Source organism: Eptesicus fuscus, chromosome 14 (assembly GCF_027574615.1).
Source record: "Eptesicus fuscus isolate TK198812 chromosome 14, DD_ASM_mEF_20220401, whole genome shotgun sequence".
Taxonomy (NCBI): domain Eukaryota; kingdom Metazoa; phylum Chordata; class Mammalia; order Chiroptera; family Vespertilionidae; genus Eptesicus; species Eptesicus fuscus.
In genome coordinates, this window is record NC_072486.1 from 40,986,425 (window position 1) to 41,011,523 (window position 25,099).

Consider the following 25,099-nt stretch of genomic DNA (forward strand, 5'->3'; position numbering starts at 1 on the left):
TGCGTGGCACAACTGGATCCACATGTAAATTGCTCCTTCAGGTTTATAAATAAATCAGAAAGAGAAGTGAAAGTCAAAAGATAGTAGAGCATTAGCTTTTGAAAAGAGGGGCTGTTGCTAAAATGACTTACAGCTGTGCAAGAGAGAGAATGGGAATAAATGATGGCAATGGCTTGAAGGAATTATCACCAACATTTTAATTGAGGGACTACACCCATGTATATTGGGCATATTGGTGAGATTTTTCTTTAATTTGCTTGAAAAATAATCATAGGCATTTGTTTTCAATGAAATTTGATTAATTTATTGAGAATTATAAACTGGTGTATTGCTAGGCTGTGGATAGTACCTTGTTTATACTTGTGTTTTGCTACATCTAATGCAATGCAAGCAACAAAGGGGTTCAGCAAGTGCTTTTGACTTAAATGTTATTAAATTCTAGATTACACCAGGTTTTGTATGTCATATATAAATGAGTTTTGTTTTTTTTAATATATTGTATTGATTTTTTCACAGAGAGGAAGGGAGAGGGATAGAGAGTTAGAAACATCGATCAGCTGCCTCTTGCACAACCCCCACTGGGGATGTGCCCGCAACCAAGGTACATGCCCTTGACCGGAATCAAACCTGGGACCTCTCAGTCCGCAGGCCGACGCTCTATCCACTGAGCCAAACCGGTTTCGGCTATAAATGAGTTTAAAGGCTTGATAGAATTGTTAAGGAATCAAGGGGTAGACAGTTATGCTTGCAAAGGAAGGAGTAGAGGGGCAGTGGATTTCTGGTTCTTAATTTCAGCTTGTTCTTTTGTACTTCATGGGTTTCCTCCTGTTTTGGATGGGGTCTTGGTAGAAAGAACAGTAGAACCAATTAGTAAGTAGTGAGACAAAGCAATCAACCTAAAGCTGTAGAGAGGTAGTAATTTGAGGTAAGAAAATTGTGAGTTATGTTGGTTGCTTTTTAAAGTGTGGTTCCAGTGGTCCAGGTACTCTGACATCAAGCCTAATCTATGCAGCTTCCGAAATCTGAGATTGCCTCTTACTCATTTTTGTATTCCTAACATCTAGCACACAACAGGGATTGACCATTCATTAAATGTTTAATCCCTGTCTAGCAAAACTTGGAAGGTTTATGTAATCATCTCTAGGGACAATTTAAAATGCTGCATACTAACATTTCCTATTCTATAATTATACCTGTTTTAAGGCATGTATAATTTTTGTAATGTAGATCAGCCAAATTATTTTCTTAATTTACCTTTTGAAAAGAAAAAGCAGAAAATAATGTTTAAAAATTATTTTTGGCCCTAGTCAGTTTGGTTCAGTGAATAGCTTGTCAGTTTGTGGACTGAAGGGTCCCAGGTTCGATTCTGGTCAAGGGCACATGCCCGGGTTGCGAGCTCGATCCCCAATAAGGGGCATGCAGGAGGCAGCCGGTAAATGATTCTCTCTCATCATTGATGTTTCTATCTCTCTCTCCCTCTCCCTCTCCCTTCCTCTGAAATCAATAAAAATATATTTAAAAAAATTATTTTGGTGTGATACCTTAATCAATAAAGAAATGTTTTAAAAAATTATTTTGAGTCCTGGCCAGTTTTGCTTAGTGATTAAAGCATTGGCCCAAAGACCAAAGGGTCACAGGATTCCTGCTCAAGGGCATGGTTGGGGTGAGAGCAGAGGCAACCAATCAATGTGTCTCTCTCCCATCAATTTTTCTCCCCCCCTCTCCCTTCCCACTTCACTCTCTCTCAAAAAAAATCTATGGAAAAAATATTCTCACTCAGGTGAGGTTTAAAAAAATTATTTTGGAATGTTACTTCAAAAAAAGAAACAATTTAAAGGTCATCAGTTCTTTGGAACACTGATTTTATATATTTGTAAATGCTAGGTTTTAAATATATATATGGCATAAATTTGAGTTTATTGATGTAAGCCACATTGCTGGAATTTGTTGGGAGTACATTAGGAAACATTTGGTTATTAAGCTTTGCATGAGTTTAAAATTCAGAATAGAAATTGTGCTCTTACATGTAGAAATTTTCAACTAATTTTTGTAAGTGTTGTGTGTATACAATGAAATAGAGCCATTTAATTGTAACTCTAGTTGGAATGACTAAAGAAGTCAAACTATTTTACCTCCTTTTCTAGCCTGAATGGTACTTGACTCAAGTGCTTATGTGGATTGGGAACCACACACAGTTTCTGGATGAGAAGATTCAGCCAATATTAGACAAAGCAGGCTCTTCAGCAAATGCAATGGTAAGAGACTCAGTCCTAAGCATTCCAGTGTTAGAGTGTCCACGAATAGCTTGTCATGTATAATACCTTACGCTTGCTTGTGTATTTCTTTTAGCTTGAATTTTCTCGGGGCCTTATGATGCTGGTTCTGGAGAAGTTAGCAGCTGATATTCCTTGTCTGCTCTATGATGACAATCTCTTCTGTCATTTGGTGGATGAGGTGCTGTTGTTTGAAAGGGAGCTACACAGTGTTCATGGCTATCCTGGCACTTTTGCTAATTGTATGCATATTCTATCAGAGGAAACCTGTTTTCAGAGGTGGTTAACTGTGGAGAGAAAATGTAAGTGCTCATGTAGCCATAGGGTGGGGAGAGATGTCTCTTTTTATGCATATTAATTTTTGGTATTTTTCTCCAAGAAATTTCTTGGTCAGAGTTTACCAAGTTGCCTTTAGAGGTCATTTTCTTTTCTCCTCATCAAACATTGGTTTTTTCCTGTAATTGCACTCTCCATGTTTCTAGAGTGTAATATTTAAGCCAGTAGAATATCTATACTAATAAAAGGGTAATACGCTAATTAGACTGGACATCTTCTGGATATCTTTCCGGACAAAGCCACGGTGGTGGAGGCCGAGGCAGAGGCCGTTATGGGCAATCAGGCCAGCAGGGGAGAGCAGTTAGGGGGATCAGGCTGGCAGGGGAGAACAGTTAGGGGGATCAGGCCAGCAGAGGAGAGCAGTTAGGAGGATCAGGCTGGCAGGCAGAATCGGTTAGGGGCGATCAGGCAGGGAGGGGTCTTGGATTGGAGAGAGTGCAGGCCGGGCTGAGGGGACCCTCCCACCCCCTGCTGTGCACGAATTTTGTGCACCGGGCCTCTAGTATACATATATTTAACTGCTTTATAGATTTTTACATATAGTAGTTCTGCTCTTGGTAGAATCATTTTGGATGCAGTTTGTCTAGTCAGTATAACTATTTTGAAGATTTTGGGTAGGGTTGGCAGGGAGAAGTATCTTGCTTAACCTTAAAATAGAGCATGTTAAATACAGTGCAACTAGTAAGAGGCTGTTGATTTATTTTTTATAGAAAAGTCATCATTGGGGGAAAAAAGGGAGACATATGTACTACTATTTGTAATACTTTAAACAATAAAAAGAAAAGAAAAAAAAAGTCATCATTCCTAAAAAATTGTGAGCTGAAAAATTAGAAATGACTGTAACTACTTGACATAATCCTTTCTTTGCATTATCAGTTGCTCTTCAAAAAATGGACTCAATGCTTTCATCAGAAGCTGCCTGGATATCCCAATATAAGGATATCACTGATGTGGATGAGATGAAAGTTCCAGACTGTGCAGAAACTTTTATGACGCTACTCCTAGTTATAACTGGCAAGTATAAGTCTTTTAAGATAAAACTGTCTTAAAAGTACTAACTCTTCCTGTGATACTTTTTTCAAGTAGTTCAACAAAATTAATATTACATAGCAGTTATTATAAAATCTTCAAATTCAGTTTCTATTTTGGCAGAACTCTAGCATAATATTCTAGGTTTCATATTTTTAATAATTTAAGTAAGATCTTAAACATTGGTATATATGAGGGGAAGTTCATGAATTGTTACATAAAAAACAAATGGGAATTGATTTTACTACCTGAATTCTCTTGCCATTTAGTTTGTGATTGACCAAAAATTTAAATATTCCAAAGATTGCAGAAAGTAAAATAAATTAACTTTAGGGGTTAGAGTAGTAATAGAAACTCTTCCAATAGAGCAAGAATATTCTGGCCCGAGGTTGGCCTAGCAGCTTCTAACCTGGTTGGTCTGCAGCGTCTGCATGGCTTCCTACAGGCCTCTGGTTCTGCAGGTGCCACCGCGTCCTCACTACCTCCATCCTCTCTGTCTTGTCCATTTCTTGGGCCTTTATGTATAACCCGAAGAAGTGTTATTCCAGCCTAGTCAGTAAATAATTCCATATCTGCAACTTAAGAAAAATATGAAATCACAAACATAAAAATTTTAGAAAAACTCATGTTTTTAAAAAGAAATAATTCTTTATTGTTGAAAGTATTACATATGTCCCCTTTTTTCCCCATTGTCTTTTTTTTTTTTAAATACATTCTTATTGATTTTTGAGAGAAAAGGAGAAACAGATAGAAACATCAATGGTGAGAATCATTGATTGGCTGCCTCCTGCACGCCCCTCTCTGGGGATCGGAGCCTGCAACTCGGGCATGTGCCCTGACCGGGAATCGAACTGTGACCTCTTGGTTCATAGGTCGAGACTTAACCACTGAGCCACGCTGGCTGAGCTAAAGAAAAACTTTACTTTTCATTACGGAAATTTTCTTTTTTTTAAAGAAAAATGTTTTAAAAGTATTTCTTCGTTGATTTTAGAGAGAGAGAGAGAGAGAAACATTGTTTCCACTATTTATGCATTCTTGTATGTGCCCTTCCTGGGGACCAAACCTGCAACTTTGGCATATTGGGATGATGCTCTAACCAACTGAACTACCCAGCCAGGGCCAAGGGAAATTTTTAAACATACACAATGTAGCATAATATAATGAACCCTGAGGTATATGTTATTAAGGTTTTCTTAAATTCTCACTTTTCTATTATATATTTTTCTCCCCAACTCTTTTTTTCCCTGGAGTATTTGAAAGAACACTTCAGACAGCTTACCATTTCACCTATAAATCCTTAACGTAGGTATCTATTTTAAGCTATCCTAGTTCCTCCTTCCTTTAAAAAAAATGTTATTTATTTGTTGAAGAAATGGAGTGCTTTTTGTATGTAATTATTTCATATGTCCTTTAAAAAATTGAGGCATGATTTATATACAGTGAAAAGCATAGATTTTATGTATACAGTTCAGTGAGTTTTGACAAATACATAGACTTATGAAACCCACCTCCTTAGAAAATTTAAAAAGAGATCCATACTTGAATGGTCAATTGATTTTTGAGAAAGGCACCAAGGCATGTCAGTAGGGAAAACCTATAACTATATCATATACAGTGCCAAGAACCTTCATATTTCTTAACTTTCTCCACAGACAGGTATAAAAATCTTCCCACAGCTTCCAGAAAGCTGCAGTTCCTGGAGTTACAGAAGGACTTAGTAGATGATTTTAGGATACGACTGACTCAGGTGATGAAAGAAGAGACCAGAGCTTCCCTTGGCTTTCGATACTGTGCAATTCTTAATGCTGTGAACTATATCTCAACAGTACTAGCAGACTGGGCTGACAATGTTGTAAGTTAATGTGCTTTTTTATATTAAATAATACATTAGTAGTATGAACAGTTTTACCTTTTGAAATGTTGATTCTATAGCAAGCAAAAATACACATTGGGCAGAAAAACAATTAGGCCAAACTTAAAAGGTGTGATTAAAGTACATATTTTTCTCAGTCAACTCTCAAATGGTTAAATAATCCTGATATTTTCATCATTGGGAAAAAAAGCCAACATTTCATGAAATAGTTGTTTATAGTTCTCTTTAGACTTTATACTTGGGAATTACTTGTATGGTAATTGTCATCTCAGAAAAGTCAATAAAATCCAGAACTTTAAGGAAAATAAAATAATAACACTTGATATCTCTTGAATGCCTCAAAATGTGACAAATTATGAAGAATCACAAAAATATAAACTACTTTTAAATTTTTAATTATTTCATACATTAAAATTTTGTTTGTTTTTTTATTTTCAAACATATACAAGCGTAAATAGAATAATAAAAAGAGTCTGCATATGACTATCACCCAGCTTCTAATACCAGTTTTATGTCATTTTAAACAAAATGAAACCTCCACTCCCCATGTTTGATTATTTGGAAACAAATCTCAGATATCATGTTTCTTGGTAAATATTTCAATATATATACCTCTAAAAGATAAGAACTCCCTTTGAAAAAAAAACATAACCACCATACCATTATCACATCCAAGAAAATTAACTGATTTCTTAAAGTATTGGAAGGTATGTTTTAAATCTAAATATCAAAATGTTGGGTCCAATTAACAAGTACTTATAAGACCTTTTACCTCTAATAATTTTACTTACCCATCTTTTCTCCATGTAGATTCCATGTGTTAACAGATTTGGTCTGCCTAAATATATATTTATTAACTGGTAATTTATTTTTACTCTTTTTATTAATCCAAGGAATATATTGGGTGTTAGGGCTTTGTTAACCAGATTTTCCAATATGTACTTCCAGAAACTTAGCCTTTCCAATTTAACATACATAGATTAATGTCTATAGCTGTTTTAGACATTAAAATGATCCAGAGGGTCTCCAAGGACTCCTTCTTAGACAGGGTACCCTGGGGATAAGAATTGCTATTCTAAGATCATCTGTGTGATACAAAAATTAGCTTGGGTTTTCATCAGCTTGTCCCATGAAATAGGTTTCATAACAGAGAATTAAGATGATCATAAAACAGTGAAATAAATATATTTTTGTGAAAAAACTAAAATGAGGATAATGAATATGAAGAAACATTATAAAGTATTATATAATTATATCATGAAATGAAAATAGAAAAGTAAAATGAAAAACAGTATGCTCAAACATTTGCAATAAAGGGATCCCAGAAGTAAAAGAAAAAGAGAAAGGAATAGGAACTTTATTTAAAGAAATAATGGCTGAAAACTTTCCTAACCTGGGAAAGGAAACAGACATCCTGGTCCAGGAAGCACAGAGAGTTCCAAATAAGATGAACTCAAAGATACCCACACTAAGACATAATTACGACGGCAAAAGTTAAAGAGACATTCTTGAAGGAGGCAAGAGGAAAAAAAACAGTGAAACCCCATAAGGCTGTGAGCTAATTTTTCAGCAGCAACTTTATAGACCAGAAGGGAGTGGCAGGATATTTTTAAAGTGCTAAAAGAAAGGCACCTACAACCTAGAATAATTCACCCAGCAGGGTTATCCTTCAGAATTTAAAGAGATAAAGAGTTTCCTAGCCCAGCTGGCATGGCTCAGTGGTTGAGCTTTGACCTATGACCCAAGAGGTCATGGTCAGATTCCCAGTCAGGGCACATGCCCAGGTTGCAGGCTTGATCCCCATTGTGGGGCATGCAGGAGGCAGCCAATCAATGATTCTCTTTCATCATTGATGTCTCTGTCTCTCCCCTCTCTCTTGCTCTCTGAAATAAAAAAATATATATTTAAAAAAAAAAAAAAAGAGTTTCCTGGACAAACAAAAACTAAAGGAGTTCATCATCATTATACCAGCTTTACAAGAAATATTAAAGGTCTTTAAGCAGAAAAGGGAAGGTCATAACTAGAAATACAAAAATAGGAAAAAGGAAGAAAAATCTCACAGGTAAAGCCAAATATTTAATAAATACAGCATATCATATATGTAAAAAGCTACTACAAAGATCAAAAGAAAAAGTATCAGACTTAAACCATGAGTAGTTAGGAGATACACAACAGAAAAAGATCTAAAACATGATATCAATAATGTAAAGGGAGGGGGAGTAAAAATTGTCCTTATAGAATATTTTCAAATTTAAACACCTATCAGTTTAAAATAGACTGATATATATATCATGATATATATATATATATCATGGTAACTACAGCTACAAACGTACAAATATGCAAAGAACAAAGAGAAAGGAATCCAAACAAAATACTAAAGAAAAACAGCAAACCACAAGGGAAGAGATCAAGAGAAGAAGAAAGGAACAGAGGAGAACTATATAACAACCAAAAAATAATGAACAAAATGGCAATACTTATCAATAATTACTTTAAATATGAATGGATTAAATGCTACAATAAAAAGACACAGGGTGGCTCTGTGGATTTGAAAACGTGATCCACCTATAAGATTAATTAAAAAAACAAGACCCATCTAACAAGAGACACTTCTAATTGAAAGACACATGCAGACTGAAAGTGAAGGGATGATAAAAGGTATTTCATGAGAATAGAAATGAAAAGAAAGCTGGCATAGGAATACTCATATCAGACAAAATAGACTTTAAAACAAAAATGTTTAAAAAAGACAAGGAGATAGCAATTATAAAGGGGTCAATCCAAGAAGAGGACATAACAATTGTAAATATCTACACAACTAACATAGGAGCACCTAACTTTATAAAGCAATTGTTAATGGGCATAGAGGGAGGAATCCAGAGTAATACAATAATAGTTGGGGATTTTAATATCTCACATCAGTGGATAGGTCATCCAGATAGAAAATTAATAAGGAAACGATGGCCTTAACTATCACATTACACCAGATTAACTTAATAGACACTTATAGAACATTTCATCTAAAAACTGCACAATATATATTTTTTTCAAATGTGCATGGAACATTTTCTAACATAGACCACATGTTAGGCCACAAAACAAGTCTCAGTAAATTCAAGAATACTGAAATCATATCAAGCATCTTTTCCAACCACAGTGGTATGAAACTAGAAATCAACTACAGGAAGAAAACTGGAAAAAACACAAATACATGGAGACTATAAATAACATGCTACTAAACTACCAATGAATCAAAGAGGAAATCAAAGAAAAAAAAATAAAGGGGGAAATAAGTAAATAAAGCTGTTTACTATTGGCGGGGTAAAAGAACAATAGGGGAATATACTTCAAGTTTTAGCCAAAAAGAAAAAAGAGAGAGAGCTAAAATATTTGTGTGTGGTTTTTCAGTAAGGTGGAAAAAGTAATTTTAACTAAAGACTTAAAAGTACCACTTTAAAAAATATACTAGATAAGGTGGGGATTGAAAAATCAGTTAAATAATTAGATTAACTGAGAATTGGTGACAAGTTCACAGTATACCAAGGAAAATGTAATTTTTGAATGTGTCCACATGAGTCACAGAAATGGACAAGGTAAATTAATTAAAAATTTCTGTACATTGTCAAATCTAATCTTAATGCAATAAAACAAAAAGAGCAGAAATGACATAAAGCCGAACATAGACATTTAGAAATATTTAATACTTGGGTTAGGGAGGAAGTCTATAAAACATGACAAGAATGTATCTTAAATTATGAATTTATGACAAAAAATTATAGTATACTGGTAATGTATTATATATTGTGTTATATATAAAATTATGATGTACTGCTAAAACATAGACAAAAATTGTATTCCTTTACTGTGAAATATGAAAAGTAGTCTTTATCTTAAATACAGGGTAATAAACCAAAATAAATAGGAAACAAAAATAAATATACTAATTACAGATGTAAACACAATAAAAATCTGATAAACACAATCATAATTTATTTTAGTCTGGCCTCTGGCTGTAACAATAATTATTTAAAACCTATTTTTTTCTACAAAAATATTAGCTGAAATCTGTGTACATAATATTCTGCTGAGCAAGGAAAATAAGACAAAATATTTCACAATTATAATTTCAAATAATCATTTCAAAATACAGTGTAGAGTGTAATAATGATCAATGCATTTATCTTTATAAAGTCACCTAATCAGAATACATTAATTCATTGTATACTTTTTTTGTATCATGTTCCTAATTTTAGTAAGTACTTTATTCATTCACCCCCACACTGCTCCATTTTCTGCTAAGTGTTTTCAATAGTATGAAACAAATTGTCATTCTTGATTCTTGTGCCAGATGTTTTAAAAAGAAACTCATTCAGGGACAGATTTTTTAACTTCAATGAAATATTTGTGGAACATCACTAACTATTCAGCACTGTAGCCTTTAACAGAGATGAATTGGCCATCATCCTTATTCTTAGAAAATTACCTGACACTGAAAATTTCTTTCTGACGCTGAATTAACTGTCTTTCTGTCAACAGAGAAATAAGCAAATTTTAGAGTTGATTCTTCATATTATGAATTCTGTGTCCTAGTATGTTACTATGGTACAAATTCTGTTTGTGAAATATAAAAAGTAGTCTTTATCAAAAGTCCCTTTATCACCTTCATAGTTCTTTAGCCTCTGAATGCTTTAAATAACAATCATTAGCCCTGCCCGGTGTGCTCAGTGGTTAGAGCGTCAAGGGCATGTACCTAGGTTGCAGGTTTAATCCCTGGCCCCTGTTGGGGCTTGTGTGGGAGCCATCTCACATTGATGTTTCTCTCTCTCTCTCTCTCTCTTTCTCTCTCTCTTCCTTCCCCCTCCCTACTACTCTCTGGAAAAATATCCTCCAGTGAGGATTAACAAAATAAATAAGTAAATAATTAAAACTCTTATATTACAAACTTAGAAAAATAAAAAGGAAAAGTGGACAAGAGTTGACCTTCCACTCATTTAGATTCTCCACTAATAACTGTCTGTCCATTCCCAGGTTGTGCCAAGCCTGACATGTCTAGCCATTCAGAATTAGGAAGTTTTCAGGGATAGGTGACAAACCCGATGCATAGGCCTCAGTGCGAAGTGGGGGGAATAAGGAAGTAAGGAATTTGTGTTACTCAGAGGATAGGCATGGCTGCTCTGAAGTTGTTTTCTGGCTTCATACTCAGACACACTGATAAGTGTGACTGTGGCCCAGGCCTACTTGGTCCGTCAGCAATCTCAAAAGGACAGTGCCTCTTTCCAGATAGTTTCAGCAGAAATACCAAGGCGGCCTCTCACATATCCGTCACTGAATAACTACTAAGTGTGGCCATCCCTAACCCCTATTACTGGACATTAGGTTCTTTTTAGTCTTTTGTTAATATCCACAGCACTGTTTCCCTATAGGGCAGAAAAAATAACACTAACTCTACCTAAAATACCACTGTAAAAATGACATTTTAATTTTCTTAACTCTTATATATGCTAGGTTACTACAACTTTAAGTCTGTCTAGAGAAAATGAGTACTTAAGGAAGTATGGTAGCCATCAGGGAAATGCAAATCAAAACCACCATGATATGCCACTTTGTACAAACTAGGAGGACTATGACAAAAAAGACGTAATAACAGTTGTTGGCACGGTTGTGGAGAAATTTGAATCCTCACACAGTTGATGGGAAAATAAGATGGTGCAATTGTTGTGGAAAACAGTTTGGCAGTTTCTCAAACTGTTAAACATAGAATTAACATATGATCCAGCAATTGCACTCTTAGGTATATACCTAAGAGGAGTGAAAACAGATGTCCACCAAATGTTCATAACAGCATTATTCATAATAGACAAAAAGTGGAAACAATCCAATGTCCATAAAAATGTGGTATATCTGTATAATGGAATATTATTTAGCAATACAAATAAAATACTAATACACGTAACAACATGGATGAATCATGAAAACATGCTAAGTGAAAGGAGCTAGTCACAAAGAACCACAATTTGTATGATTCCATTTATATGAAATGTCCAGAATAGGCAAACCCATAGGGAGAAAGTGTGTGGAGGGGATGGAAGACGATGCCTAAGAGTGTGGTGTTTCTTTTGGAGTAATGAAAATGTTCTAAAATTGTAAGAGACGTGCAACTCTGAATATAATAAAAGCCACTGAACTGTATACTTTAAATGACTGAATTATATATGAGTTCTATTCCACGCTGTTAAAGTATCTTAATAAATGTGTTAACATATTTTTGCTTTCAGTTCTTTCTACAACTTCAACAGGCGGCATTGGAGGTGTTTGCAGAGAATAACACTCTCAGTAAACTGCAGCTGGGACAACTAGCCTCTATGGAGAGCTCTGTCTTTGATGACATGATTAACCTGTTAGAGCGTTTAAAACATGATATGTTGACCCGTCAAGTAGACCATGTTTTTAGAGAAGTTAAAGATGCTGCAAAGTTGTATAGAAAAGAAAGGTAAGTCCTCTGTATTTTCTTATAAGTCAACTCTCAACTCCAGTTTGGTAAAAGTTAAAAGATGATATATACTGTCAGTTTTTCAAGATCTACATAGTACAGAGTTAGGCCTTTTGCACACCAAGCTTAGTTAACTGTTTCTGTCTATATTCATTCTTATTTACTTATTTTTATTGATTTCAGAGAGGAAGGGAGAGGGATAGAAACATCAGTGATGACAGAGAATCACTGATTGGCTGCCTCCTGCACGCCCCACACTGGGATCGAGCCCACAACCCGGGCATGTGCCCTGACTGGGATTTGAACTGTGACCTCCTAGTTCATAGGTCAACTCTCAACCACTGAGCTACACTGGCTGGGCTAAAAATATTCATTCTTAATCAGAATAAACTGACCATAATTTAACCTTCAGATGTGTCCATAAATACAGACAGCTGATGTATGAAATGAGTTGAATGGCCTAGCCTGTAACCCATTTTCAAAGTAAGGGGCTGCTGCAGTCCTCTGTGCATGCTTGTATTGTCCAGTTCATTCTCCTGCCATAACTCCCTGTGGACACCTGTTACCTCCACCAGACTGAGCTCCTTGACAGCAGCAATACCTTTTTGTCCTAGCACAGTCCCAACCAACTTGGAAGTGTTAATCCCTGTTTTGCTAAACCAGAGCATAAAATTAGCTGTTATCTTAAATGCTAATCTGTTTTACATTTTACCTGTCTTAAAATTATTTCAGTAAGTCCTATTTGGGGATTTGAAAAAATTTAATCTATCATCTTCATTAAATAAAGAATATTTAATTGAGAGCTAAAGTATAAGTATGGTATATTTATTTTTCTGAGTTTTAAATGTTGTACATCTTATTCAAAACTAGTGGCCTGGTGCATGAATTCGTGCACATTGAAAGGAAATTAATTAGAAGAAATATTTTAATATCGCTATTCGCCCTTTCTCAATAATAGAAGTGTCAACTGAATTCACTATCGACAAGACAGATCGAAACACACATGTGCAATTGGCGCCAGTGAGAGCTTTACATGTATCACACATGCATGAGTCAACTTAGCCTTTTGTGTATATATATATATATATAGAATAAACTTGCTTAATTAGACCCGCTTTCTGATTTAGCTAAACTTTTTCCAGCCCAGCGAAGCACCCCAACTTCTCTTTCAGGTAATTGTCAGCAACACAGCAGTAAATATCAACACAAAGCAGATTATTATTGTAGATCACGCAGGGAGAACAAAGGGTAAAATATTTAACTGCAGCAGTGTTTGACTATATTCTGTGCAGTGAGAAAACCTGAAGTCATTTTCAAAGTCCCCCTTTTCCAACTTCTTTTCAGTCAGGTCAAGTTTCTAAGCTTCCTAAATCTCCATTTTTCTGGTAATGAAAAGAAAATAGGATTCAACTGAGTCTCCTATCTACCTACTCCAGGACTTCTGTGAGGATCAAATGATATGAGGCACGGGAAAATGCTTTACAGACATTTGGTTAAGTGTAAATGTTTGCACCTGGCTATAAAGCAAGTCGTGTTCCTGGGCTGAAGAAATTCCTAGGAGGCTGGTCGCTAGGGAGAGGAATCCAGGTGTTGCTACGTGATGTCATTACCCAGTGCCCATAGCCACCGTTGCTGGGCTGGGCTGGGCTGTGGGCCACATTTTTGCGCCATGGGGTTTTCAGCAGCATTGGCTGCGATTTGGCGGGCTGTCGCTCCAGGGTGGTGGTGGGGCCTGTGTCCCACTTGGGGGAAGCCGAGTGTTGCTTTGTGGGTGCCAGGTCCGCAGTGCTGTTTCTTTGTAAATGGCCAGTGCACATCACAGTAACTCCTGTGTTGAGCGTCTGGCCCTTAGTGGTCAGTGTGCGTCATAGCGACCAGTCAGATGGTGGTCGGACACTTAGCATATTAGCCTTTTATATATATAGATGCCTCAGGACAGTGCACTTCCCCAAATTTAAAATTTGTTAAATCTTTAAAAACACAAAGTGATTAAAATGTTTATGGTAAAAATTAATGTGCTACAGGCAGTGCTGTTCTTGTCTTCCCAGGTGGTTGTCCTTGCCCTCTCAGTCTGAGCAGGCAGTCATGTCCCTGTCCAGCTCGGCTTGCCCCCTCCTGCTTACGTTACGAGACCGTTTACTTCAGTTGGAACAGCAGCTTTGCTTCTCTTTATTTAAAACTTTCTGGCAAATGCTCGTGGAGAAGCTGGATATACACATCTACCAAGAAGTAAGTAAGGAGTAGACTATTTTGGGGCTATGATGATGAAGGCAACTGTGATATGAATTATTCTTTGTTTCAGATCATTCTTGCTAATCACTTCAATGAAGGAGGAGCAGCTCAGCTGCAGTTTGATATGACTCGGAATCTTTTCCCTTTGTTCTCCCACTATTGCAAGAGACCAGAAAATTACTTTAAACAGTAAGCTCAGTTTTTAACAATTGATTTTGATGTATCAAATCCTGAGAGGAGGTTAATTCCTTTTTTAACAACTTTAGGGTTCCAATGATGTTAAATGTATATAGCATCAATTAAAAATTTTAAATGTTCATTGTGTATCAGAATAATACAGGGGCAAAAGTAGGTTTATAGTTGTTCATGTGGAAAATAATACAATAATTAAGAAATAATAATACGAATACAAGAATAAACTATCTGGTTCACATACTCACAACTGTGAACCTACTTTTGCCCACCCTACATTTGACCCATGACCCCAAAAAGTTCACCAGAACTGGATATAAATTAATATGTTGGGCTTTCTTTTCTAGCATTTGCTTTAATACTCTGATTTGCTTATTACTGGAGAAATAAATAGAAAATGAAAACAAGGGCAGTTCTGCCATAGTTGATAAATATAAGAAATTAAAGCCCTAACTGGTTTGACTCAGTGGATAGAGCGTCAGCCTGCGGACCGAAGGGTCCCAGGTTTGATTCCGGCTAAGGGCACATGCCTGGGTTGTGGGCTCGATCCCCAGTAGGGGGTGTGCAGGAGGCAGCCGATCGATGATTCTCTCTCATCATCGATGTTTCTATCTCTCTCTCCCTCTCTGTTCCTCTCTGAAATGAATAAAGAAATATATTAAAAAAAAAGAAATTAAAAATATGTTTAGTATCTAATAACAGGCCAGGCTTGAAAAAAATTCTTCTTCTTAAACATTTGACATTAATTTTGGTTCTAAGTATATAATTATAGGAAGAATTCTTAGAAGTATTTTTAGAAATTATTGATGTAAAATTTGAATTGAGTCTTTCTGAGATTATAAAATATTCTTTTTTATAAAATGAAAGATTAATTTTGCTCATTTCAGTAAGCTTTCTATTTCTGTTTCTGTTTTTTTTTGTTTTGTTTTAGTAGTCTACCTTTCTACTGCTTTCATTTCATCTCTTAATTTTCTCTTTTCCCATATCCTATTCTACCTAGAGTCTTAGCTACATTTAATAGAATGTTAATATCAAATATTGTATTTTGGGATGTAATGGATACTATTGAAAACAGTGATTCTATTACCTTATAGTAACCTGATGAAAAATAAACTCTGCACACATACATAGTCCTAATATGTTAAAATAACCAAATAATAAATCCATACATAGTTTTTATTGAGGGCACATGGCTAGCAGTGCAGGAAAGCTCTTTCTTTTCTCAAAATGAAGTTGTTATAGAATAATGTGGATGATAAAGATAACGGAGATCTCATTTCCTTCCTGCTTTTTTAAACAGTGTAAAAGAAGCCTGTATTATTTTGAACTTGAACATTGGTTCTGCACTACTTCTGAAAGATGTCCTGCAGTCAACTTCTGAGCAGCCTCCTGCCACAGCAGCATTAAATGAAATTGGAATTTACAAACTCGCTCCACAAGATGTTGAGATTCTACTTAATTTGAGGACAAACTGGCCTAACACTGGAAAATAATACATTTTCCTCTCCTTCCCCGTCTTTGAACAAAGAGGAAGCCAAGTGGATTAAGTTAAATGATGAAGTTCCGAATTAATGAATCTGGATAACTGAAAACTTTATAGAATCATTTATTATCTTTGACTTACAGTGTTATTAAAATGCTGACCATATATCCTGAACTCTTTTGTTCCTAAGAAAACAAAAACAGAAAACTCAGAAGCCATGGAAACTCAGAGTAATTCCATTTACAGATATACATGCTGAATATGTGGTAAATAAAATACAAGTGCAGACATAATAAATTATAACCAAATTTAAATTTCCTATGTTAACTAAGGGAGACAATTGTGGATAATCAAACACAGCAAATAAATTTTAAAAAAATCACTTTAGAACGCATGTTTGTAATTGAGTTTCCTGTATCTAGTTTGGAAAATTTCCTATAAGAAAACACATTAAGAGATAGTGACTAAAATACGATTGCTCTCATTTACCACAAATGTCCTTCCATTTAAATACTTCCTTGTTTTAGTTCACATGTCTGTGGGCAACCTTTTCTTTTGGGTGAAACATTTCAGGCCAGAGCACTGTGCTTTAATCTTCCCAGGGGTAGGGCATGTAATTAAATAATTTTTGTTTAATACTTATGTAACTAATGATGAGATGGGAATATTAAACTTTCTAACTTTGCCTTGGCCTTTGACTATGTTAATGATTTCTTGTTAATAAATGCTCAGTGAGGCCGAAACCGGTTTGGCTCAGTGGATAGAGCGTGGGTCTGTGGACTGGAAGGTCCCGGGTTCGATTCCGGTCGAGGGCATGTACATTGGTTGCGGGCACATCCCCGGTAGGGGGCGTGCAGGAGGCAGCTGGTCGATATTTCTCTCTCATCGATGTTTCTAGCTCTCTATCCCTCTCCCTTCCTCTCTGTGAAAAATCAATAAAATATATATTTTAAAAAAATGCTCAGTGAGTAAAACTTTTAAATAAACTGAGTTAGACTAGTCTTTCTACAACTACCAATTTTTATTCCAATGGGTTTTTTTTCTGATTTAGCATTTAATACTTTTTATATTGTAATACTTCAAATTTAAAATAGTCTGGCATGCAAAGTATACTGTTGATAAACACTTTGTGATAAATAATTTTGAGGAAATATTTTGAGAGAAATTCTACAACCCTGTATTTTATACTGAGAGTTTCCAACTAGTGTATTGCACTCACAGCTTTTCTGTTAGTCCTTCTAGCAAATGGGGCTTTTCTATCTCATTCTTTGAGAATCGCTGGAGTTTCCCATTAAGAAAATGAAGCTGCCTCTGAAACTTCCTAAATCCAGCGTTTTCTCTCTCCCCTCTCCTCAAGCTCAGGGACTTTTCTGTCATCCCTCCCTGTCCTCACTTGCTAGTCAGCTGAAAGTTTCTATCAAAAGGTAGGAACCTGGCCCTGGTTGGTGTGACGTGGCTCAGTTGGTTGGGTGTTGTCTGTGCACTGAAAGGTTGCTGGTTTGATTCATGGTCAGGGCACATGCCCGGGTTGCAGGCTCCATCCCTGGAAGAGGGCGTGCAGGGGGCAGCTGATCAATGGTTCTCTCTGATCATTTATGTTTCTGTCTCTCTCCCTTGCCCTTCCTCTAAGAATCAATTTAAAAATTAAAAAAAATAATAATAAAGTTAGGAACCTGTTTTAAAAGATATTAATTGTACTTCAAAACCATATTCTTTAAATATTACTCATTAGAAAATGAACTTACACTTCGTGCTTGAATTTATCCAAAGTTATTCCATGTCCATCATCTTTTGAATCTTCATCTTCAGTTGACAGACCCAGGTTCTCTAGGGCTGTAAAAGTCAGAATCAGAAGGAAAATTTACAAAGCGAATCATTTTTGGCTAGAGAGAGTTATGGAATGACTACTATTACCTCAATTTGCATTAGACACTGACCTCCTTTGTACTGCACAAATGTTATGCTGCCTCTACGTGCAGAGTCCATCATCTCAAACATAGACACAATGTTAGTGTGATCCATAAAGAAAGGAAAAGCCACACCTGTTATTTTAGCAATTCTCAGTCGTTCCAATAGAGATATTAAATACTCTCTTGGTTTACCTGTAAAGAAAAAAAAAAAAGTTCCAATTCTTTCTGATAGGAAATTAAAATATGTCACAAATGGATACAGTCATTTAACAATTAAGTTGTTAAATGGTTCAAGGTACTATGCTGTGCACTGGGGATAGAGACCTAGCTTGTGAGAAAGGCAAGATACTGAAAACTTAATTATATACCAGTAATCTGTGCTCTGCCACAGATTATTGAATAAAAGAGTCAGGAGACCAGACCTGGGCTTTTTTTTTCTTCCCAAAAAGCTCTTCAGGTGATTCTAATATGCAGACAGAGTTGAAAACTAAGAATATTGAAAGAGCATGATGCAGGAAAGAAGGTGGCCAGCTGAAAAAAGGGATACAATAAAAATAAAGACTCTTCCAATTAGGAGGCATAAATGTTCATTTGTAAAAAAAAAAAAAAAAAGCAGTATTTTGGATAAATAGATCCACTTTCTAGAAATAATGCAGGTCAGTTATGATGAAAAAAAGCCAGAAGAAGTTAAGGTGGAGCAGCTTAGATGACTAATGCCACACCTATGCTCCATCATTATATTGCAATCCTAGGCTTTACATATATACATATGTATACACATGCACATATATATGTAGTTATATATAATTCTTCTTAAAAACTTATGTCATCATTGAAAATTTCATACACACATAAAAGAAAAGTAGCCCCAGCGGGTGTGCTCAGTGGTTAGAGCATGGGCCCATGGACTGAAGGGTCCCAGGTTCAATTCTGGTCAAGGGCATGTACCTTGGTTGTAGGCTAGATCCCTGGGCCCGGTGGGTGCACGTGCGGGAGGAAACCAATCAATGTGTCTTTCTCACATCAATGTTTCAGTATCTACCTCTCTCTCTGGTGAGGATAAATAAAATAAAAGTAGAAAAGTATAATGAACCCATCACCAACTTCAACTGTTACAATTTGTGCCCAGTCTTATTTGACCATAATCTCATCCAGTTCCCCTCTTCCTATGTTATTTTGAAGTAAATCACAGCGATTATATTTCATTAATAAGTATTTGAATGTATATCTCTAAAAGGTAAGGTCTCTTTTTAAAAAAATATTTCTATTGACTTCAGAGAGGAAGGAAGAGGGAGAGAGAAAAACATCAACGATGAGAAAGAATCATTGATCGGCTGCCTCTCTACTGGGGATTGAGCTTGCAACCCGGGCATGTGCCCTGACCGGGAATTGAACTGTAACCTCCTGGTTCATAGGTCGAAGCTCAACCACTGAGCACACCAGCTGGGCTAGTTCTTTTTTTTTTTTTTTTTACTTCTTGTATATATGCCTTGACTGGGGATTGAGCCTGCAACCTTGGCCTATGGGGATGATGCTCAACTGAGCTACTTGGCCAGGGCCCAGTGCTTTTTTTAAAAAGTGCATTCCTTTTTTTCTTTTTTTAATCCTCACCCAAGGATATGTTTTTATTAATTTTTAGAGAGACAGGAATGGGGAGAGAGAAAGAAACACCGACGTAAGAGAGAAACATTCATTGGTTGCCTCCCAAATGTGCCCGACCAAAAATTGAACCCAAAACCTCGGTAAGTGTCCTGATCGGGAATTGAACCACAACTTTTTGGTGTACAGGAGAATGGAACTGAAACTTTTTGGTGTACAGGAGAATGGAACCGAAACTTTTTGGTGTACAGGAGAATGCTCCAACCAACTTAACCACCCGCCAGGGCTCTATTTTATTTTAATTAATTTTAAAAAAATATGTTTTATTGATTTTTTACAGAGAGGAAAGGAGAGGGATAAAGAGTTAGAAACATCAATCAGCTGCCTCTTGCACACCCCCTACTGGGGATGTGCCCGCAACCAAGGTACATGCCCTTGACTGGAATCGAACCTGGGAGCCTTCAGTCTGCAGGCTGACGCTCCATCCACTGAGCCAAACCGGTCAGGGCTCAATTTTATTTTTAACATTTGATGAATGTAACTTACAGTGGAACCCTTTAGTATACCACCATGCCTATACACAGAGATCTTCCTACCATCTTTTTGGTGCCTCACACTTTAATATACAAGTGATTCTAAAAATCAAGTGAATTAAAAATCTGAGGAACAGAATAAACTGGTGAACATAATAGAATCAGAGGCATAGAATGGGAGTGGATTGATAATTCTCAGGGGGAAAGGGGTGTCTGTGTGGGGGTTATGGGAAGAGACTGGACAAAAATCATACACCTATGGATAAGGACAACGGGGGGGAGGGAACTGGGTGATGGGGAGATATGGGGGGGAAAAAAAAAACAATTGTAATAATCTGAACAATAAAGATTTATTTAAAAAAACACCCAAAAAAAACAAAAACAAACAAACAAATAAATGGATAGAAAAAGGATCATGTGACATTTGAAGAAAGTCTCCAACTTGAAATACAGAAACTAAAACAAACAGAAAAACAAAGCCCAGGGGAAACAGAAATAGGACAGACAGAATAAAATCAAATGTCAAAGTAATCAAATGTAAAATCAAATGCTCAAAAGCTAAGGGAAAAACAAACACACAAGAATATGATGCAATGTGTTTTGTTTTTTTTTAAAAAAAGGAACAATTAAAGATTAAGGAAGAGCCCTGGCTTGGTGACTTAGTTGGTCGAGTGTCCTCCAGCGCACCAAAAGGTCACTGGTTCCATGGGTCAGGCCCATACCTCGGGTGTGGGGGTTGGGGTCCATACCCGAGGCAATCCATGTTTCTCCCTCACATGGATGTTTCTCTCTCACGTGGATATTTCTCTCACCCTTCCTTTCTCTCTCTCATCAATAAATAAAAAATGTGAAAGAATGCATTCCTTTGTACTTTGTTTTCACTATTTTTATTTGTTGCAGAGTTTCTATTGTTTTATCGATCTAAAACAACTAGAGAGCGCTTGATGACCCAAAACATGATCATACTGGCTGGGTGGGGCAAAGTTGGAATGTTTGGTATTTCCATTTCCTTAAACGGAGGGGCGGATAACTTTGACCTGTTTGGACACTGCTTGTGGAGGGAGGCCGGCAGGTTACAATTTTGCATTTGGGCAAAAGGACATCGACATAACGTTCACCTTAACATAATTTTGAAATCACCGCACAAAAATTAAGAAACGTTTCACGTTTTTTAAGGGGTGTAAAAGTGTCAGGGAAAAAGAGTCCTCCTCCAAAACACCGCTCCATCTTGCCCTAGCAATTGTGTAGCTCCCTTACCAGACTAACAACTCTTTGGGGTCGGGGTCACATTGGAAACACCTGATCCTTGCGAGACAGAGGGGCAGTGATTCGTTTAGTATTTATTCTCCCCCACGTTTCCCCGAGATGGGTACTACTGCCCCCCTTTTCCAGAAGAGGAGACTGGGGTTCAGGCTTTGGCCCCGTCACGTAGCAAGGACGGGTGAGCCCTCCACCGGGCCGAGCCCCGCGGCATCCTGGCCGGTCAATAAGTATTTGTCTAACTGAAGGCCACAGCCTTCACTGGCAGCACAAGGGCTCCGATAACGGAGGCAGGAGTGCGTGCGTGCGAAGGTGGCGGTGGGTTAGGGGGAGCGTCGCGGGGGCGCCCGGCTGGAGCAAGGGCTACACCGAGAATTTCTGGGAACCCGCTGCTGGGGGGGAGGCGGGTGCGACAGGAAGCCGAGGGGTAGGCAAGACCCTTACTTGGCTGGTAAAAGAGCAGGTTACTGGTGAGGTGGTTCAGCAACTCCATAATCCGATGTTTTTCCAAGTATTTCCTGGCCTGGAGCTCCCGGCTGTGGCCCTCCATCCCTCCGCGTCGGGCCGTTGCTAGGCGACGAGGCGGCTTTGCGGCAATTGGACTCCTCCTCTTCCGCCCTGAGAGCCTGGCCTAGGCGGTGACCTCAGTGGGAGCTTTTCTGGGCTCCGGAGGGGAAGCCTGGGGAGTGTGGGGGCGTGGGGCTTCCTGAGGGAGACTGTCAGGGGCTGGGCCTCCTGCAGGCGCCGCCCCCCTCCTTCCTGCCCCTTCCCCATCCTAATAGGGGCTTACGGCGGGGCTTGATCGTCTTTTCCTGTGCTTGTGAGGCAGGTTAGTCAGAAGCTAGGAAAATTCCTTGGCAAGTGGAATAGGGCAACTGAGGCAGAGAGCCATTTATAGCCGGATACAGAAGGTCACCTCCCTGGAGATAACTTCTAGGCCTCAGTTGTATTTCAGCTCCAGGCCCAGGAAAGCAGTAACCCGGACAAGTTATACCTGGGCTGACCTCAGGAGTAGCTGCACTGACCAAAGACCCCCCTGCCCCACCGAGCTATCGGTGGAGACCAGGACCCTGAAAGAACCCACCTGGAACTGATGACTGTCCTATTGAGACCTCCCCTAAGGTCTCCACCCTTAAAAGCTTTCAGGAGGAGGACCCGGAAAGCTCTCCCACCCCGGAGTGTGCCTGTGCCTTTCCCCTCCCCTCACCCCTCACAGGCATGCATCTCCTGAACTCTCAGGGACCCCCCACAAGACCTGCAATCAGGGCAGCAATGGGCAGCAGCAGTTCCTCCCCGGGAAACCCCTTTCTGACTTTTTTTTTTAAAATTTCTTTATTGATTAAGGTATCACATATTTGTCCTCATTCCCCATTCCCATCCCACACCCCTCCCCACGGATGCCCCCACACCCCTGTTGCCCTTAACCGCTGGTTAGGCTCATATGCTTGCACACAAGTCCTTTGGTTGATCTCTCCCCTTTATCCCCACCCTCTCCTACCCTCCCTCTGAGGCCCGACAGTCTGATCCATGCCTCCTTGTTTCTGGGTCTGTTCTTGTTCATCAGTCTATGTTGTTGATTATTTCCCCTAGATGAGTGAGATCATGTGCTATTAGAAATACACTTATAAGAACCGAAAATGAGACAAGCAATAATGGTTATGGTGACAGGCAAGTGAATCGGTCTGTAGTGAGTTTCTTTCTGGGCCAACAGTTCTTTTGAGACCCAATTTCAATGTCCAACAGTTCCTTATGTGTACATGTCAGCACTGACCCCTCAGCTCTGGATGGTGGACAAATGGTGGTAATGCAGATCCGACTCTCTCTGGTTTGGTCCTGGGCAACCTGCAGTGATGCACAGCTGCTAACTGCTAGTATGGGAAGGCCATGTCAGCGTCTTCCGTCTCTGGACTGCTTCTCTTCTGTCTTCATGGCTGGAGCAGTCCTGTCGATTCCTCTCTGTTGCTGGAATCCACATGGTCTCGGAGTTGTTTTCTGAAAATATACAAACATATTCTCGACCAAAAGTTAATAAAGGAATATTTTCTATACATTTTAGTGAGCTCACCCTAGGCGCATTTGCCCAGTCCTTTCTTGTTTTACTCTCCCCAGCTTTAATAAACGTCCTCTAAAAAAATCACCTGGACTTGTGAATGTTTTCCTGCACGATATCAAGAACCCACACACTGCTTAGGGCCAGGCCACCTTTCCGGTAACACTTGTTGACCCGATGAATGAGACCTCGTGTGCTAATAACACAGGAGGAACTAATAACAGAAGGAACGTGTGTAATTCTGGGGGTGCCCTGAGCATCTGGGAGATGCTCTGTCTTCAAAGTCTGGAGGAGCTGTTCTGTGGAGGGAAGGAGCTCATTCTCTCAAGTGACTTGAATCCTGTGAACCCCAATCTGCACCACGGCTTAGGTTTGTAAGGAGAATATTTCAGAAGAACGTAGGAGAGCGCTTTGTAAACTTCCAGCAGCAGTATCCTTTAAAGAAAGTATAAGGAGCCAAAACTGGTTTGGCTCAGTGGATAGAGCGTCGGCCTGCGGACTGAAAGGTCCCAGGTTCGATTCCGGTCAAGGGCATGTACCTTGGTTGCGGGCACATCCCCAGTGGGGGGTGTGCAGGAGGCAGCTGATCGATGTTTCTCTCTCATCGATGTTTCTAACTCTCTATCCCTCTCCCTTCCTCTCTGTAAAAAATCAATAAAATATATTAAAAAAAAAAAGAAAGTATAAGGAGCCCTGGCCGGTGTGGCTCAGTTGGTTGAGTATCGCCCCTTGCACACAAAGGTTGCTGTTTTCATTCCCAGTCAGGGCACATACCCAGGTTGCAGGTTTGGTCCTGGGGTGTGTACAGGAGGTAACCGATTGACATTCCTCTCTCTCTCTCGCTCCCTTCCTCTCTCTCTCTAAAATCAGTGCAAACATATTTTTAAAAAAGAAAGAAATCGTAAGTGGCATCCCCACATGCAGAGCAGGTGGAAGCCAGCACTACGCTGGGTTCACAGATCTAAGGTACTTCAGCTCTGCCTCCTCACAGAGCCATGGCCGGCAGCCTGAGCGATCCTGGTGCCAGAATTAGCTGGAGACGGGGAGCCGTGACAGAACTAAGCTGACAAAGCAGATGCATTGCTCCAGGGCCTTCGGACCTGAGGGCCCACTTGGGCCTCTGGTTCCTGAGGGGTTCTGGGGAGAATTGAAAAACTATTGATGTGGGCTGTTACTCCTCAGTGTGTTTTGGCCCATCCTTTGGGGACTTGCTTTATGTTCCCTGATACGAAGCACAAACAGCAAACCTATATAAAGTGTCCCCCTTTTAAATCATGACCACCTAAATGCTTGACCCTTAAAGGGCTGACGAAATATGTGTGATCACTTAGGAACATGACTGGCTCAGCACAGCAGAAGCCAGACTATGGCAGGGGGACTAAAATGGAGAGGGACCCCTGCAGGGGGGTAATGGCTGCAGAAAGCATCAGAGGACGACCTGAGTCACAGCAAACAGAGGGGGCTGGTCATGGTGTCCTGTGGCTGAGTGGCTTAGGAGAAGCAAAGTCAAAAACGTAAGGAACAGTCCTCAAGGGAGAGGAGGCTGCGTGCTGGCGATCTGGAGACAGCGATTTCTGCTCAGTGGTGCCGGCTCAAGACCTGTGGTCTTCTCCTTGAGAACTTCCTGTACTTACTCTCCAGGAGGTACTCGGTCCTGAATCAGCAGCTCTGACCTTTGAACCTCAAATGACACAGAAATTGCAACGATCGAATTCACTCTGCCTATAAAGTCAGACCCAGGAGAGCACATTGGACCCTGCTGACATCTTCCCAAGTCACTGATAGTTTTCATTCCTACAAGCCTGGGTACCTTTGTCTGCTCAGCACTCCCTTTCA

At 38.8% G+C, this 25,099-nt stretch overlaps 2 protein-coding genes across 2 annotated transcripts in view; one reads left to right on the forward strand and one right to left on the reverse strand.

Annotated features, from left to right (window-relative positions):
• RINT1 (RAD50 interactor 1) overlaps nt 1-16,654 on the forward strand; it is a 30,098-nt gene extending 13,444 nt beyond the window's left edge. The window contains exons 8-15 of the mRNA XM_008149910.3: nt 2,145-2,255; nt 2,350-2,575; nt 3,486-3,623; nt 5,291-5,490; nt 11,790-12,004; nt 14,053-14,233; nt 14,307-14,425; nt 15,729-16,654. Of these exons, the coding sequence (XP_008148132.1) occupies nt 2,145-2,255; nt 2,350-2,575; nt 3,486-3,623; nt 5,291-5,490; nt 11,790-12,004; nt 14,053-14,233; nt 14,307-14,425; nt 15,729-15,921 (1,383 nt within the window). The 3' untranslated portion in view covers nt 15,922-16,654. The remainder of the gene's footprint in view (nt 1-2,144; nt 2,256-2,349; nt 2,576-3,485; nt 3,624-5,290; nt 5,491-11,789; nt 12,005-14,052; nt 14,234-14,306; nt 14,426-15,728) is intronic.
• On the reverse strand, nt 16,019-21,794 carry EFCAB10 (EF-hand calcium binding domain 10). Its single transcript, XM_028158781.2, has 4 exons — nt 21,658-21,794; nt 17,849-18,013; nt 17,657-17,744; nt 16,019-16,096 (listed from the first exon to the last, which is right to left on the reverse strand). The coding sequence occupies exons 1-4, from the start codon at nt 21,761-21,763 to the stop codon at nt 16,060-16,062; spliced, it is 396 nt and encodes a 131-aa protein (XP_028014582.1). The 5' UTR covers nt 21,764-21,794; the 3' UTR covers nt 16,019-16,059.
• Between the last annotated feature and the right edge of the window lie 3,305 nt (nt 21,795-25,099).

Excerpts from the sequence above, each read along its gene's own strand:
- EFCAB10 (XM_028158781.2), bottom strand. The coding sequence starts at position 21,763 with ATGGAGGGCCACAGCCGGGAGCTCCAGGCCAGGAAATACTTGGAAAAA. Across the intron at positions 17,745-17,848 it reads ATTTGTGCAGTACAAAGGAG|CCCTAGAGAACCTGGGTCTG; the intron begins GTCAGTGTCTAA and ends TGACTTTTACAG. Across the intron at positions 16,097-17,656 it reads GATAAATTCAAGCACGAAGT|GAACAAAAGAGTTCAGGATA; the intron begins GTAAGTTCATTT and ends TTGTTTTCTTAG.